General features: G+C 44.1%; 1 protein-coding gene across 5 annotated transcripts in view; it reads left to right on the forward strand.

The window, feature by feature from the left end:
- Positions 1–17,685, forward strand: part of gdpd5b (glycerophosphodiester phosphodiesterase domain containing 5b) — a 267,330-nt gene that overhangs the window by 207,564 nt on the left and 42,081 nt on the right. For all 5 annotated transcript variants that reach the window (XM_078222586.1, XM_078222584.1, XM_078222587.1 and 2 more), the window contains 2 exons: positions 11,152–11,234; positions 13,280–13,430. In XM_078222586.1, coding sequence (XP_078078712.1) covers positions 11,152–11,234; positions 13,280–13,430 — 234 coding nt within the window. The remainder of the gene's footprint in view (positions 1–11,151; positions 11,235–13,279; positions 13,431–17,685) is intronic.

Consider the following 17,685-nt stretch of genomic DNA (forward strand, 5'->3'; position numbering starts at 1 on the left):
TCCCAGGACATGTACTGCATGGGGTTAGATACAGAGTAAAGCTCCCTCTACACTGTCCCCATCAAACACTCCCAGGACAGGTACTGCATGGGGTTAGATACAGAGTGAAGCTCTCTCTGCACTGTCCCCATCAAACACTCCCAGGACAGGTACAGCACAGGGTTAGATACAGAGTAAAGCTCCCTCTACACTGTCCCCCATCAAACACTCCCAGGACAGGTACTGCATGGGGTTAGATACAGAGTAAAGCTGCCTCTGCTCTGTCACATTAAGCATGTAATAAGGACTAATGTTAGTACCAGCATGTCACTTGGATTTCTGGTGCTTTATCCATCAATGCAAATAATCTCTGTCTTTTACTGAAAAATATTTGACATGTGGCCATCTTGCCCCATCAAGTGGTCAATTTGAGTATTGCATCTTTTAAAAATAAGAAAATTCAATTTTTAAGCACAGCAAGAAGTCTCACACCAGGTTAAAGTCCAACAGGTCTATTTGATAGCATGAGCTTTCCGAGCGCTGCTCCTTCATCAGGTGAGATGGGAGTTGGAGCTGCCATGGCCGAGCAAGCCTGAGATCTGAGGTGTATGTCGCTTCTAACAAATGTAAATGAGCTATGTTACAAGCTCGACTGATTATCTTAAATCGGTTGCTGCTGTAACTGCTGGAGCATTCAGGATTGTTCCGCATGCGCTGCCCAATCGCGGCAAGTACTTGTGCCTTGTTTGGATTACCTGGAAGCGTGGGAGCCTCCAATTCCCCAGTGCTTTCTCCATGACAACCCCTTGACAAAGCAGAATCAACATGTCAACCAATCAACACCCTCTTTCTTCTGCAGTTTAAATTGTGATCATTTGAACCTCTTTAACCTGTGCTTGGCCCTCCCTCCACTCGCATTGTCTGTACCTGTAAAGACTTGATTACCTGTTAAGACTCGCATTCCATCCATTATTTTTTAATTGAGTCTCTGTCTATGTATGCCCTGTTTGTGAACCCAACACTCCACTCACCCCAGTCCAACGCCAGCATCTCCACATTATAATATATAAGCAGATACTGGGAATCCGAAATAAGAACAGAAAATGCTAGAAATATGCAGCAGGCCAGCAGCAACGATGGAGTGAAGAACAGAGTTAACCCCACAGGTCAGTGGGTTCTGATGGAAGGCCCTCGACCTGATGGGATTGTTCTGTATCTCTCTCCACAGATTTCCCTGACCTGCCGGGTATTTCAGTATCTTCTCTTTTTATCTTTAAAAGCCCGATAGTTTCTGAGTGCAGTGTGTGTGTCTTTGTGTTTGTCCATGGCTCCGGGTGGCAGCACCCTGGCAGGGTGACAGGGATGTTACGAGGGAGACGAGCTGCTCTGGATAGTACATCACTGAGTCAGCGCAGAGCTGCTGAACACAGCCGTGAGCTGTGGAGCATAGTGTCTCGCTGGCCCGCGCTCTCGCTGGCCCGCGCTCTCGCTGGCCCGCTGTTTCACTATTTCACTTCTCGCTGTTTCACTATTTTGCTGTTTTACTGTTTTACAGTTTCACTATTTGTCTTTCGCTGTTTCACTATTTCGATGTTTCACTCTTTCATTATTTCACTGTTTCGCTGTTTCACTATTTCGATGTTTCACTCTTTCATTATTTCACTGTTTCGCTGTTTCACTATTACGTTGTTTCGTTCTTTCGCTCTTTCCTCTTTCGCTGTTTCGCTCTTTCACTACTTCGATGTCTCACTCTTTTGTTGTTTCACTGTTTCACTCTTTGGCTGTTTCTCAATTTCTCAATTTCTCTGTTTCTCTCTTTCTCTCTTTCGCTCTTTCTCTTTCTCTCTTTCACTCTTTCACTAGTTTGCTATTTTGCTGTTTCACTCTTTGTTTCACTGTTTTGCCCTTTTGCCATTTCGCTCTTTTCTTTCGCCCTTTCACTCTTTTGCTGTTTCGCTGTTTCACTCTTTCACTGTTTTACTATTTCACTATTTCGCTGTTGCACTATTTCACTGTGTTGCTGTTTCTCTGTTTCTCAGTTTCACTCTTTCGCTGTTTCACTCTTTCGCTGTTTCACTCTTTCGCTGTTTCACTATTTCGCTGTTTCACTCTTTCGCTGTTTCACTCTTTCGCTGTTTCACTCTTTCGCTGTTTCACTCTTTTGCCCTTTTGCCCTTTCGCTGTTTCTCTCTTTCGCTCTTTCACTCTTTCGCCGTTTCGCTGTTTCGACCTTTCGCTGTTTCACTACTTCGCCGTTTTGCTGTTTCACTATTTTATTGTTTCACTGTTTCGCTGTTTCACTCTTTGGCTGTTTCGCTGTTTCACTATTTCTCTATTTCTCTACTTCTCTGTTTCTCTCTTTCACTCTTTCACTAGTTTGCTATTTCGCTGTTTCACTCTTTGTTTCACTGTTTTGCCCTTTTGCCATTTCGCCCTTTTCTTTCGCTCTTTCGCTGTTTCACAACTTCGCTCTTTCGCACTTTCGCTGTTTCGTCGTTTCGTTCTTTCACTGTTTTGCTGTTTCTCTTTTTCGCTGTTTCTCTTTTTCGCTGTTTCTCTTTTTCGCTGTTTCTCTTTTTCGCTGTTTCTCTTTTTCGCTGTTTCTCTTTTTCGCTGTTTCTCTATTTCGCTGTTTCACTACTTCGATGTCTCACTATTTCGTCGTTTCCCTCTTTCCCTCTTTCGCTGCTTCGCTGTTTCACTGTTTTGCTGTTTCACTACTTCGATGTCTCACTATTTCGTCGTTTCGCTGTTTCACTATTTCGCTGTTACGCTATTTCACTGTTTCACTCTTTTGCTCTTTCACTGTTTCTCTATTTCCCTGTTCCACTATTTCGCTGTTTTGCCGTTTCGCAGTTTCACTGTTTCACTCTTTTGCTATTTCACTGTTTTGTTGTTTCACTGTTTCACTCTTTCGCTGTTTTGCTTTTTCACTCTTTCACTCTTTCGCTGTTTCGCTGTTTCGCCGTTTCGCTCTTTCACTGTTTTGCTGTTTCACTACTTCGATGTCTCACTATTTCATTGTTTTGCTGTTTTACTCTTTCGCTCTTTCACTCTTTCGCTGTTTCATGACTTCGCTGTTTCGCCCTTTCACTGTTTTGCTGTTTCACTACTTCGATGTCTCACTATTTCATTGTTTTGCTGTTTTACTCTTTCGCTCTTTCACTCTTTCGCTGTTTCATGACTTCGCTGTTTCGCCCTTTCACTGTTTTGCTGTTTCACTACTTCGATGTCTCACTATTTCGTCGTTTCGCTGTTACGCTATTTCACTGTTTCACTCTTTCGCTCTTTCGTTCTTTCGCTGTTTCGTTCTTTCGCTGTTTCGTTCTTTCGCTATTTCACTATTTCCCTGTTTCACTATTTCCCTGTTTCTCTCTTTCACTATTTCGCTCTTTCGCTCTTTTGCTATTTCACTGTTTCTCTGTTTCTCTGTTTCACTCTTTCACTCTTTTGCAGTTTCGCTGTTTCGCAGTTTCGCAGTTTCGCTCTTTTGCTCTTTTGCTCTTTTGCTGTTTCGCTGTTTCACTATTTCACTATTTCACTGTTTCACTCTTTCACTCTTTCACTCTTTCGCAGTTTCGTTGTTTTGCTCTTTTGCTCTTTCCTTCTTTCCTTCTTTCGCTCTTTTGCTGCTTCGCTGCTTCGTTGTTTCACTGTTTTGTTGTTTCACTATTTTGCTGTTTCACTACTTCGATGTCTCACTATTTCGTCGTTTCGCTCTTTCGCAGTTTCACTATTTCCCTGTTTCTCTCACTATTTCTCTTTCGCTCTTTCGCTAGTTTGCTGTTTCACTGTTTCGATGTTTCACTCTCTCTGTTTCGCTCTTTCACTGTTTCACTATTTCGCTCTTTCGCCGTTTCACTCTTTCGCCGTTTCGCTCTTTCGCTGTTTTGCTGTTTCACTATTTTGTGGTTTCACTGTTTCACTACTTCGATGTCTCACTATTTCGTCGTTTCGCTCTTTCGCTGTTTCACAACTTCGCACTTTCGCTGTTTCGTCGTTTCGTTCTTTCACTGTTTCGCTGTTTCTCTATTTCGCTGTTTCTCTATTTCGCTGTTTCTCTATTTCGCTGTTTCTCTATTTCGCTGTTTCACTACTTCGATGTCTCACTATTTCGTCCTTTCGCTCTTTCGCTCTTTCGTTCTTTCACTATTTCACTGTTTCACTGTTTCGGAGTTTGCTCTTTCCCTCTTTCCCTCTTTCGCTGCTTCGCTGTTTCACTGTTTTGCTGTTTCACTACTTCGATGTCTCACTATTTCGTCGCTTCGCTGTTTCACTATTTCGCTGTTACGCTATTTCACTGTTTCACTCTTTTGCTCTTTCACTGTTTCTCTATTTCCCTGTTCCACTATTTCACTGTTTCGCTGTTTCTCTATTTCCCTGTTTCACTCTTTCGCTGTTTCGCTTTTTCACTCTTTCACTCTTTCACTCTTTCGCTGTTTCGCTGTTTCGCCGTTTCGCTCTTTCACTGTTTTGCTGTTTCACTATTTCTCTGTTTCACTGTTTCACTACTTCGATGTCTCACTATTTCATTGTTTTGCTGTTTTACTCTTTCGCTCTTTCACTCTTTCACTCTTTCGCTGTTTCATGATTTCGCTGTTTCGCCCTTTCACTGTTTTGCTGTTTCACTACTTCGATGTCTCACTATTTTGTCGTTTCGCTGTTACGCTATTTCACTGTTTCACTCTTTCGCTCTTTCGTTCTTTCGCTGTTTCGTTCTTTCGCTATTTCACTATATCCCTGTTTCACTATTTCCCTGTTTCACTATTTCCCTGTTTCACTATTTCCCTGTTTCTCTCTTTCACTATTTCGCTCTTTCGCTCTTTTGCTATTTCACTGTTTCTCTGTTTCACTCTTTCACTCTTTTGCAGTTTCGCTGTTTCGCAGTTTCGCAGTTTCGCTCTTTTGCTCTTTTGCTGTTTCGCTGTTTCACTATTTCACTATTTCACTATTTCACTGTTTCACTGTTTCGCTGTTTCGCTGTTTCACTCTTTCACTCTTTCGCAGTTTCGTTGTTTTGCTCTTTTGCTCTTTCCTTCTTTCCTTCTTTCCTTCTTTCGCTCTTTTGCTGCTTCGCTGCTTCGTTGTTTCACTGTTTTGTTGTTTCACTATTTTGCTGTTTCACTACTTCGATGTCTCACTATTTCGTCGTTTCGCTCTTTCGCAGTTTCACTATTTCCCTGTTTCTCTCACTATTTCTCTTTCGCTCTTTCGCTAGTTTGCTGTTTCACTGTTTCGATGTCTCACTATTTCGTCCTTTCGCTCTTTCGTTCTTTCACTATTTCGCTCTTTCACTATTTCACTGTTTCACTGTTTCGGAGTTTGATCTTTCCCTCTTTCCCTCTTTCGCTGCTTCGCTGTTTCACTGTTTTGCTGTTTCACTACTTCGATGTCTCACTATTTCGTCGTTTCGCTGTTTCACTATTTCGCTGTTACGCTATTTCACTGTTTCACTCTTTTGCTCTTTCACTGTTTCTCTATTTCCCTGTTCCACTATTTCGCTGTTTTGCCGTTTCGCAGTTTCACTGTTTCACTCTTTCGCTCTTTCGCTGTTTCAATGTTTTGTTGTTTCACTGTTTCACTATTTCACTCTTTCGCTGTTTCACTCTTTTGCTATTTCACTGTTTTGTTGTTTCACTGTTTCGCTGTTTCTCTATTTCCCTGTTTCACTCCTTCGCTTTTTCACTCTTTCGCTGTTTCGCCGTTTCGCTCTTTCACTGTTTTGCTGTTTCACTATTTCTCTGTTTCATTGTTTCACTACTTCGATGTCTCACTATTTCGTCGTTTCGCTGTTTCGTTCTTTCGCTATTTTACTATTTCCCTGTTTCTCTCTTTCACTATTTCGCTGTTTCGCTCTTTCGCTGTTTCGATGTCTCTCTATTTCATTGTTTCGCTGTTTCATTGTTTTGCTGTTTCACTCTTTCGCTCTTTCACTCTTTCGCTCTTTCGCTGTTTCATGACTTCGCTGTTTCGCCCTTTCACTGTTTTGCTGTTTCACTACTTCGATGTCTCACTATTTTGTCGTTTCGCTGTTACGCTATTTCACTGTTTCACTCTTTCGCTCTTTCGTTCTTTCGCTGTTTCGTTCTTTCGCTATTTCACTATTTCCCTGTTTCACTATTTCCCTGTTTCTCTCTTTCACTATTTCGCTCTTTCGCTCTTTTGCTATTTCTCTGTTTCTCTGTTTCTCTGTTTCACTCTTTCACTCTTTCACTCTTTCACTCTTTCACTCTTTCACTCTTTTGCAGTTTCGCAGTTTCGCAGTTTCGCAGTTTCGCAGTTTTGCTCTTTTGCTCTTTTGCTCTTTTGCTGTTTCGCTGTTTCACTATTTCACTGTTTCACTCTTTCACTCTTTCACTCTTTCACTCTTTTGCAGTTTCGCAGTTTCGCAGTTTCGCAGTTTTGCTCTTTTGCTCTTTTGCTCTTTTGCTGTTTCGCTGTTTCACTATTTCACTCTTTCACTCTTTCACTCTTTCGCAGTTTCGTTCTTTTGCTCTTTTGCTCTTTCCTTCTTTCCTTCTTTCGCTCTTTTGCTGCTTCGCTGCTTCGTTGTTTCACTGTTTTGTTGTTTCACTATTTTGCTGTTTCACTACTTCGATGTCTCACTATTTCGTCGTTTCGCTCTTTCGCAGTTTCACTATTTCCCTGTTTCTCTCACTATTTCACTTTCGCTCTTTCGCTAGTTTGCTGTTTCACTCTTTCAATGTTTCACTCTCTCTGTTTCGCTCTTTCACTGTTTCACTATTTCGCTCTTTCGCCGTTTTGCTGTTTCACTATTTTGCTGTTTCACTGTTTCACTACTTCGCTGTCTCACTATTTCGTTGTTTCACTATTTTGCTGTTTTGTTGTTTCGCAGTTTCGCTGTCTCACTATTTCGTTGTTTCTCTGTTTCGCAGTTTCGCAGTTTCACTATTTCTCTGTTTCGCTCTTTCGCTCTTTCACTAGTTTGCTATTTCACCCTTTCGCTCTTTCGCTGTTTCACTGTTTCGCAGTTTCACTGTTTCACTATTTCGTTGTTTCACTGTTTCACTCTTTAGCTCTTTCCCCCTTTTCGCTCTTTCGCTGTTTCACTATGTCGTCGTTTCGCTCTTTCGCTCTTTCGCTCTTTCGCAGTCTCGCAGTCTCGCTGTTTCGCCCTTTTCGCCCTTTTCGCCCTTTTCGCCCTTTTCGCCCTTTTCGCCCTTTTCGCCCTTTTCGCCCTTTTCGCCCTTTCACTGTTTCGCTGTTTCACTATTTCGTTCTTTTGCTCTTTTGCTCTTTCGCTGTTTCGCTCTTTCGCTCTTTCGCAGTCTCGCTGTTTCGCCCTTTTCGCCCTTTTCGCCCTTTCACTGTTTCGCTGTTTCACTATTTCGTTCTTTTGCTCTTTTGCTCTTTCGCTGTTTCACTTTTCGCTGTTTCGCTGTTTCACTATTTTGCTGTCTCACTATTTCGCTGTTTCGCTGACTCACTATTTCGCTGTTTCGCTGTTTCACTATTTCGATGTTTCGCTGTCTCACTATTTCGCTGTTTCGCTGACTCACTATTTCGCTGTTTCGCTGACTCACTATTTCGCTGTTTCGCTGTTTCACTATTTCGCTGTTTCACTATTTCACTATTTCGCTGTTTCGCTGTTTCACTATTTCGATGTTTCACTGTTTTACTATTTCGCTGATTTGCTATTTTTCCGTTTATCCGTTTCGCTGTTTCTCCGTTTCGCACCTTCGCTCTTTTGCTCTTTTGCACTTTTTGCTGTTTCACTATTTTGCTCTTTCGCTGTTTCACTATTTCACTGTTTCGTTGTTTCGTTCTTTCGCTGATTTACTGTTTCACTATTTCGATGTTTCACTGTTCTACTATTTCGCTGTTTTGCTCTTTCTCCGTTTCTCCGTTTCGCTGTTTCGCTATTTCACTCTTTCGCTGTTTCGCTATTTCACTCTTTCGCTGTTTCGCTATTTCGCTCCTTCGCTCTTTTGCCCTTTTTGCTGTTTCACAATTTCGCTGTTTCACTCTTTCGCTCTTTCGCTCTTTCGCTGTTTTGCTGTTTCTCCGTTTCGCTGTTTCGCTGTTTTGCTATTTCTCCGTTTCACTCCTTCGCTCCTTGGCTGTTTGGCTCTTTTGCTCTTTTGCCCTTTTCGCTGTTTCACTATTTCGCCATTTTGCTCTTTCGCTCTTTCGCCCCTTTTGCTGTTTCACTATTTCGCTGTTTCACTATTTCGCTGTTTCGTTGTTTCACTGTTTTACTGTTTTACTATTTCACTATTTTGCTGTTTCGCTATTTCTCTGTTTCGCTGTTTCACTATTTCACTATTTTGCTGTTTCTCTGTTTCGCTGTTTCTCTGTTCCACTATTTCTCTGTTTCACTGCTTCGTTCTTTCGCTCTTTCGCTTTTTCACTATTTCGCTGTTTCGTTGTTTCACTATTTCTCTGTTTCACTATTTCGCTGTTTCACTATTTCTCTGTTTCGCTGTTTCACTATTTCTCTGTTTCACTGCTTCGTTCTTTCGCTCTTTCGCTATTTCTCTGTTTCGTTGTTTCACTATTTCGCTGTTTCACTATTTCACTATTTCGCTGTTTCACTATTTCACTATTTCGCTGTTTCGCTAATTCACTATTTCGCTGTTTCTCTGTTTCACTATTTCGCTGTTTCACTCTTTCGCTGTTTCACTATTTCACTGTTTCACTATTTCACTATTTCGTTGTTTCGCTATTTCGCTGTTTCATTGTTTCACTATTTCGCTGTTTCGCTAATTCACTATTTCGCTGTTTCACTATTTCTCTATTTCGCTGTTTCGCTAATTCACTATTTCGCTGTTTCGCTGTTTCGCTAATTCACTATTTCGCTGTTTCGCTATTTCACTATTTCGCTGTTTCACTATTTCTCTATTTCGCTGTTTCACTATTTCTCTATTTCGCTATTTCACTATTTCGCTGTTTCGCTATTTCACTATTTCGCTGTTTCACTATTTCTCTATTTCGCTGTTTCACTATTTCTCTATTTCGCTGTTTCGCTAATTCACTATTTCGCTGTTTCGCTGTTTCGCTAATTCACTATTTCGCTGTTTCGCTATTTCACTATTTCGCTGTTTCACTATTTCTCTATTTCGCTGTTTCACTATTTCTCTATTTCGCTGTTTCGCTATTTCACTATTTCGCTGTTTCACTATTTCTCTATTTCGCTGTTTCGCTAATTCACTATTTCGCTGTTTCGCTAATTCACTATTTCGCTGTTTCGCTATTTCACTATTTCGCTGTTTCACTCTTTCGCTGTTTCGCTGTTTCACTCTTTCGCTGTTTCACTATTTCACTATTTCGCTGTTTCACTATTTCGTTGTTTCATTGTTTCACTATTTCACTGTTTCACTATTTCTCTATTTCGCTGTTTCCCTGTTTCGTTGTTTCGCTGTTTCGTTGTTTCGCTATTTCGTTGTTTCGCTATTTCGCTGTTTCGTTGTTTCACTGTTTCACTATTTCGCTGTTTCGCTATTTCGTTGTTTCACTATTTCACTATTTCGCTGTTTCACTATTTTGCTGTTTCACTATTTCTCTGTTTCGCTGTTTCGTTGATTCACTGTTTCGCTCTTTCGCCGTTTTTCTGTTTCTCTGTTTCATTGTTTCACTATTTCCCTATTTCACTATTTTTCTGTTTCTCTGTTTCACTGTTTCATTGTTTCACTATTTCACTATTTTGCTGTTTCTCTGTTTCACTGTTTCGCTCTTTCGCTGTTTCACTATTTCTCTGTTTCGCTGTTTTACTGTTTTGCTATTTCGCAGATTCGCTGTTTCTGTTTCACTCTTTCGCTGTCTCGTTGTTTCACTATTTCGCTCTTTCTCTTTTTCACTATTTTGCTGTTTCACATAAGAACATAAGAACATGAGAAATAGGAGCAGGAGTAGGCCATCTAGCCCCTCAAGCCTGCTCCACTATTCAATAAGACCATGGCTGATCTGATAGTGGGTTCAGTTCCACTTACCTGCCCGCTCCACATAACCCTTAATTCCCTTAATGGTTAAAAATCTATCTATCTGTGACTTAAACACATTTAACGAGGTAGCCTCTACTTCTTCATTGGGCAGAGAATTCCAAAGATTCACTATCCTCTGGTAGAAGAAGTTCCTCCTCAACTCTGTTCTAAATTGACCCCCCGTATTTTGAGGCTATGCCCCCTAGTTCTTGTTTCCATTGTAAGTGGAAATAACCTCACTGCTTCTACCCTGTCTAGCCCCTTCATTATCTTATATGTCTCTATAAGATCTCCCCTCAACCTTCTAAACTCCAATGAGTACAGGCCCAGTTTACTCAATCTCTCCTCATAAGCTAACCCCCTCGGGTCCGGAATCAACCTGGTGAACCTTCTCTGTACCCCCTCCAAAACTAATATATCCTTTCATAAATAAGGGGACCAAAATTGTACACAGTACTCTAGGTGCGGCCTCACCAGTACCCTGTACAGCTGCAGCAAGACCTCCCTGCTTCTATACTCCATCCCTCTCGCGATAAAGGCCAACATTCCATTTGCCTTCTTGACCACCTGCTGCACCTGCAAACTGAGTTTTTGTGATTCATGCACAAGGACCCCCAGGTCCCTCTGCACAGTAGCATGTTGTAATTTTTCACAGTTTAAATAATGGTCCATTTTACTATTATTCCTTCCAAAGTGGATAACCTCACACTTACCAACGTTATACTCCATCTGCCCGATCCTTGCCCACTCACTTAGCCTATCCAAATCTCTCTGCAGACTCTCTGTGTCCTCCACGCAATTTGCTTTCCCACTCATCATTCACTGTTTCTCTTTTTCACTATTTTGCTGTGACGCTGTGTCATTGTTTCATTATTTCTCTGTTTCACTTTCCGCCATTTCGCCGTTTCACTGGGGGAATGGAATGGAATCCTTACAGGAAGCAGGATGTGAGGACGTGTGGTCAAGGTAGCTCTGGGAGTCAGTGGACTGACAATATTAGTTGATTGTCTCACCATTTAGTTGATAGGCCATCTTGAGGGGCTGAATGGCCTCTGGTTTCTATGATCTGAACAGATTGTCAACATCCTCAATTCTTTACGCCATGTTTCTCGGGATTAATGTAATTGATTTCAGCAAGTTCTGAGAGGACGTTTGGAGCAGGAATGGGAATTGACTCCTTGAATCTTGCAGCTTGTGATTTGTGTCTCTGCTCTGATCCCTTTCCCGGCAGTTAGCCCCGGAGAATACCCTGATGTCGTTCCAGAAAGCGGCCGAGTGGCAAGCGGATGGTTTCAATGTCAATGTGACTATCAGGTGAGTTCAGAGACTTCATTGCATTGTAAACATCAAACAAAGATCCTGCTTATCATCAACCTGAGAAAGCAATCACGCTTTCATTAGCTACATAGCTTTGAAGGTTCTGATGATTGATTTCCGTCCTATCACACAACCTCAGGATAAGGACTCAATCATTGAGGGCTGAGATAAGAGGCTTTTCCGCTGAAAGCAGAGCCTGGATCAGTGCTTGCCAAACTATTTTCCAGTGTGAGCCAACAAGGATAAAACTACAATAGAGCAACATAGCGGCACTCAGTATATAACCATTAAGCTATCATAGATCAATACCGGAGTCAGTTTAGCTCAGTTAGCTGGGCGGCTGGCTCATGATGCAGAGTTCCGCCAACAGTGTGGGTTCAATTCCCGTACTGGCTGAGATTAATCATGAATTGAATTCATGGATTCAAGGTCTTCTCAACCTTGCCCCTCATAGAATCATAGAATCCCTGCAGTGCAGACGGAGGCCATTCAGCCCATCAATCCTGCACTGGCAACAATCCTATCCAGATCCTATCTCCGTAACCCCACCTATTTACCCTCCTAATCCCCCTAACTAAGGGGGCAATTTAGCATGGCCAACCAGCACATCTTTGGAGTGTGGGAGGAATCTGGAGCACCCGGAGGAAACCCACGCAGACACGGGGAGAAGGTGCAGACTCCGCCCAGACAGTGACCCGAGGTTGGAATTGAACCCGGGTCCTTGGCTCTGTGAGGCAGCAGTGCTAACCACTGTGCCACCCTCATCTGAGGTGTGGTGACCCTCAGGTTAAATCACGACCAGTCAACACTCTCCCTCAAAGGGGAGAGCAGCCTATTGGTCACCTGGGACTACGGAGACTTTTATCAACGTATAAAACTTGTGGAAATTTGAGTATTTAAGCTGCTTTGTAAAAATAGTATTTGATATCTTTTGTAGGTTTTTGCCAAACACTACACACTCCCTGGTGACTAAGGACTCCAGTGAGACACTCTTCTCTCCAGTCCCCCACGCATTGTAATCGGCCTCTTCCCTCACCATCATTACTCTCACTCATACTCACTCACTCACTCACATGTACGCGCACATTTTCCCATCTTCCCCCAGCAAAAATACCAGCCCCCTCTTTCCAACTTCCTCCTCTGGCCCCGGTTACTCACCCTGCACTCACCGACTCTTTCCAATGACTCAATCAGAGACTGCTCTGACGCGCGCACACACATGCGCACACATGCACCCACACTCCGATTCTCACTCTCATACACGTGCACACTTCCTAACCCCCCACTCTCTCTCAGTGCAGCCCTTGTCCGAAGCAGCAAGTCTCTGCCTGGGTCAGGTCACTGTATAAATATCCTGGGGGAGATGGTGGCTTAGTAATATCGTCACTGGGCTGGTAATTCAGAGGCCCAGGCCAATGCTCTGAAAGGCATGGGTTCCAATCCCCTCGAGGCGGAATTCAAATGCAATTAATGAAATCTGGAATATAAAGCTAGTCTCAGTAATGGTGACCAGGAAACCATTGTCGATTGTTGTAAAAACCCATCTGGTTCACTAATGTCCTTTAGTGAAGGAAATCTGCCGTCCTTCCCTGGTCTGGCCTACATGTGACTCCAGAGCCACAGTGATGTTGTTGATTCTTAACTACCCTCTGAAATGGCCGAGTGAGACACTCAGTTCTAGGGGCAATTAGGGATGGGCAACGAATGGTGGAGATTCAATAGAAGCATTCAGAATTGTGGGGGAATCTTGATAAGTAGGGAGGGAGTGATTAACTGATCATTGCTGTTTGAGGGATCTTACTGTGTACAAATTGGTTGCTGCCTTACATGGGTGATTGCACTCCAGTCGTTGTAAGATGCTTTGGGACTATATAAACACAGTCTTTCTTGTTTAGTTTCTATGAAAGGAAGATTTCACAATCTCATTGACCTGTGAACAGGATGTGTGACCGTGTGGCTCACTCGCCAGCCCAGTTTGGGGAAACTCGTGCTGTCCAACACCCAGTTACCAGCTCGTTTACCCATCCGCTTTCTTCCCACAGCTATGACGGTGTCCCGTTCCTGATCCATGACACAACGTTGAGGCGGACGACCAACGTGGAGCGGCTGTACCCCGACAGAGCCCTTGACAACGCGGCCATGTTCAACTGGACCAACCTGCAGATGCTGAATGCTGGCCTCTGGTTTTTTGAGGTAGGCTGAAGGCGAGAGCTAGGCCGGGATTTTCCTGCTCACGCTCTCCCCAGCCGCAGCCTATGGGGCTGGACAGGAAATCCCTGACCATTACTCTGGCACGGCAGCACAGTGGTTAGCACTGCTGCCCCGCAGCGGCAAGGACCCGGGTCTGATTCCTGGTTTGGTCACTACCTGCATGGAGTTTGCATGTTCTCCCCGTGTCTGCGTGGGTTTCCTCCGGGTGCTCCGGTTTCCTCCCACAGTCTGAAAGATGTGCGGGTTAGGTGTATTGGCTGCGCTAAATTCTCCCTCAGTGTATCCGAACAGGCACCGGAGTGCGGTGACTTGGGGATTTTCACAGTAACTTCATTGCAGTGTTAATGTAAGCCTACTTGTGACACTAATAAATAAACTTAAACTTTAAACTGTTCCCCCGCCCCCCCCCTTAGATTTCCCAGGACGTTTCCTCCAACTTTGATCCTAAGCACTCGCTCTCCCATTTGCTCTTTACCCCCAAATGCCACTATTCCAATGCACACTCCCCTCCCACATTCCATCCTCTGTCAACTGAGGTCGGTGTTGACTGTGTCTGAACTCTCAGTCCCCTATTTCCCTGTCAGCCCCTCCGCTTCCTGACCTGCGCTGGCTTCTGGACAACTAGTACCCTGTTTTTGAAATCTCCATCCCTGTTTTCAATTCCCTCCGTGGCCTCACCCCCCTCCCTGTCTCCGTAGCCCCCTCCAACCCTCCCAACCACCCTCCAATCTTCGCACCCGTCCCATTCTGGCATCTTCAGCACACCTGGATTCCATCGTTTGGGGCCGCACTTTCAATGTTATAGTTTATTTATTAGTAATGTAGGTTTACATTAACACTGTAATGAAGGTACTGTGAAAATCCCCTTGTCGCCACATTCCACTGAATCCTTTTCCGTGCTGTCAGGGGGGTTGTCATGTCCGGTTGGGTGAATTCCTTTAATCGTGATGCTTTGATTGCTAAACTCTAATGTTTGGAAAGTTCTAATGTTTGGAAAGTTTATTGCGTTTATCTGTGATTAGAGTTTCTCTGTAAATCACCCGCAGGTCCAGTACAAAAGTTCTTAAAGTCTAAAATTTATTTATTAGTGTCACAAGTAGCTTACATTAACACCACAATGAAGCTATGATGAAAATCCCCGAGTTGCCACACTCTGGCGTCTGTTCGGGTACACCGAGGGAGAATTTAGTATGGCTAACGCACCTAACCAGCATATCTTTCGGACTGTGGGAGGAAACTCATGCAGACACAGGGAGAATGTGCAAACCCCACACAGACAGTGACCCAAGCCAGGAATCGAACCCGGGTCCCTGGCGCTGTGAGGCAGCAGTGCTAACCACTGTGCTACCGTGCCGTTAAGCTCGCTCTGTAACCCTTTCCACCTCTCTCTCTCCAAATGGAAAACGCTCCTTCAAACCCACTTCTTAATATCTTAATATCTTCTTCTGTGGCTCAGACTGAAGTTTGTTTTATAACCATTCATGAAGTGCCTTGATTTGTTTTACTGTGTTAAAGGCGCTATATTAATGCACACTGTTGTTTTTAATTTGTATTCTTTATTAGCCTTTACCCTGGCCCTGTCCTGATCTATGAGCCCTTCTTGTTTTTTAGCTGGCTTGTGATCTGGGCCCGGTTCAGTGGGCTCCTAACATTGGGGCGATGGTGGCATAGTGGGAATGTCATTGGACTAGGAATCCAAAAGCCCAGACTAAAGCGTTGGTTCAAATCCAACTGGGAATTACAATTCAATTAATTTTCTCTTTAAAACTCCAATTGAAAGTTAGTCTTAATGAAAATGAAACTATGAAACAACAATTGATTGTCATAAAAACCTATTTTGTTCACTAATGTCCTTTAGGGAAGGAAATCTGCCGTCTTTACCTGGTCTGGCCTACATGTGACTCCAGATCCACAGCAATGTGGTTGACTCTTAAATGTTCTCGGGAATAATTAGGGATGGGCAATAAATGCTGGTCAGTGATGCCCACATCACATGAATGACTAGCAACAAACCTCTCAGGAGAGAAAAGCACTGACGTTTTGAGTCCAGATGACTCTTTGTCAAAGGGTCATCTGGACTCGAAACGTCAGCTCTTTTCTCTCCTGACAGATGCTGCCAGACCTGCTGAGATTTTCCGGCGTTTTCTCTCTTTTGGTTTTAGATTCCAGCATCCGCAATAATTTGCTTTTAGCAAAAAACCTCTTTCAACCAATCTGTAAACCACAGAGCAGCTAATGCATCTTGTCCAAGGAAGGGAACCACAATAGAATCTCTGGAGTGCCATCGAGTCTGCACCGACTCTGAAAGGGCACCTCACCCAGGCCCATCTCTCCACCGTAACCCCGTACTTACCATGCTTACATTAACACTGCAATGAAGTTACTGTGAAAATCCCCTAGTTGCCACACTCCGGCGCCTGTTCAGATACACTGAGGGAGAATTTAGCATGGCCAATGCACCTAACCAACATGTCCTTTGGACTGTGGGAGGAAACCGGAGCACCCGGAGGAAACCCACGCAGACACTGGGAGAACATGCAGACTCCGCACAGACAGTGACCCAAACCGGGAATCGAACCCGGGTCCCTGACGGTGTGAGGCAGCAATGCTAACCACTGCGCCACCCAATCTGGAACTTGCAATACTGTCTGGTCTGACCGACATGGGAATCCAACCAGTGCTCTGTGTTTGGCTCTGATTGCCTTCAGCATATCCCAAATGAATTAATGACAAACCACATGGGGGCTGTGGGCAGGAAGGTGGAATTCAGATCACAACCAGATCAGCCATGATAATACTGAATGGCAGAGCAGGCTCGAAGGGCCAAATGGCCTCCTCCTGCTCCTATGTTCGTTTTTTTTTTAAAGTTGAAAGGTTTATTTATTAGTCATAAGTAGGCTTACATTAACACTGCAATGAAGTTCCTGTGAAAATCCCCCAGTCGTCACACTCTGGCGCCTGTTCAGGGACACTGAGGGAGAATTTATCATGGCCAATGCACTTAACCAACACGTCTTTCGGACTGTGGGAGGAAACCGGAGCACCCGGAGGAAACTCGCGCAGACACGAGGAGAATGTGCAAACTCCACACGGACAGTGACCCAAGCTGGGAATCGAACCCGGGTCCCTGGCGCTGTGAGGCTGCAGTGCTAACCACTGTGCCACCGTGCCACCCCCTGTTATGAAGTCCATGATCCCACTTGCTTTTTTTGACAGTTTTAACATTTGTCCTGTACTTTCAGGACTCTCTGTTCCTCTCCACTCAACCCCTCTTTCCACTTTTAACTGTGACACAGTGAGTGGACCTCTCGCCTCTGAGTAAGGAGCTTCAGAGTCTTGAGTGCATGACCTAGGCTTACCCTCCTACTGAGGGAGTGCTGCATTGTCACAGGTGCCGTCTTTCAGCCAAGAAATTAAAATAAGCCCTTGTGTGTCCTTCTGAAAAAAATCCCATAGCCATGAGTTTGAACAAGGGCACGGCAGTTCTCCCTAGTGTCCAGGTCAGTATTTACCCCCCCACCAACACCATGTAAAACACAGGTGATAGAAACATAGAAGATAGGAGCAGGAGGAGGCCATTCGGCCCTTTGAGTCTGCTCTGCCATTCATCATGATCATGGCAGTTCATCCAACTCAATAGCCTAATCTAAGGGGCGGCACGGTAGCACAGTGGTTAGCACCACTGCTTCACAGCTCCAGGGTCCCGGGTTCGATTCCCGGCTCGGGTCACTGTCTGTGTGGAGTTTGCACATTCTCCTTGTGTCTGCGTGGGTTTCCTCCGGGTGCTCCGGTTTCCTCCCACAGTCCAAAGATGTGCAGGTTAGGTTGTTTGGCCAGGTTAAAAAATTGCCCCTTAGAGTCCTGGGATGTGTAGGTTAGAGGGATTAGTGGGTAAAATATGTGGGGGTAGGGCCTGGGTGGGATTGTGGTCGGTGCAGACTCGATGGGCCGAATGGCCTCCTTCTGCACTGTTGGGTTTCTATGATAATTCTGCTTTCTCCCCATAAACTTTGATCCCATTTGCCCCAAGTGCTATATCTAGCCGCCTCTTGAATACATTCAATGTTTCTGGTGTTTTTGCTGTTTGTGGGATCTTGCTGTGCGGAAAGGTGGCTGTCTTGTTTCTTAGATACGAGAGTATCTGCTCAGGAGTGCTTCATTGATTGTTGGGTGTTTCGGAATACCCTGGCCCAGGTGCTATGCAAATGCAGTTTCTTTAATGTTGTGTCATGCCGCC

Source organism: Mustelus asterias, chromosome 10 (genome assembly GCF_964213995.1).
Source record: "Mustelus asterias chromosome 10, sMusAst1.hap1.1, whole genome shotgun sequence".
Lineage (NCBI taxonomy): Eukaryota > Metazoa > Chordata > Chondrichthyes > Carcharhiniformes > Triakidae > Mustelus > Mustelus asterias.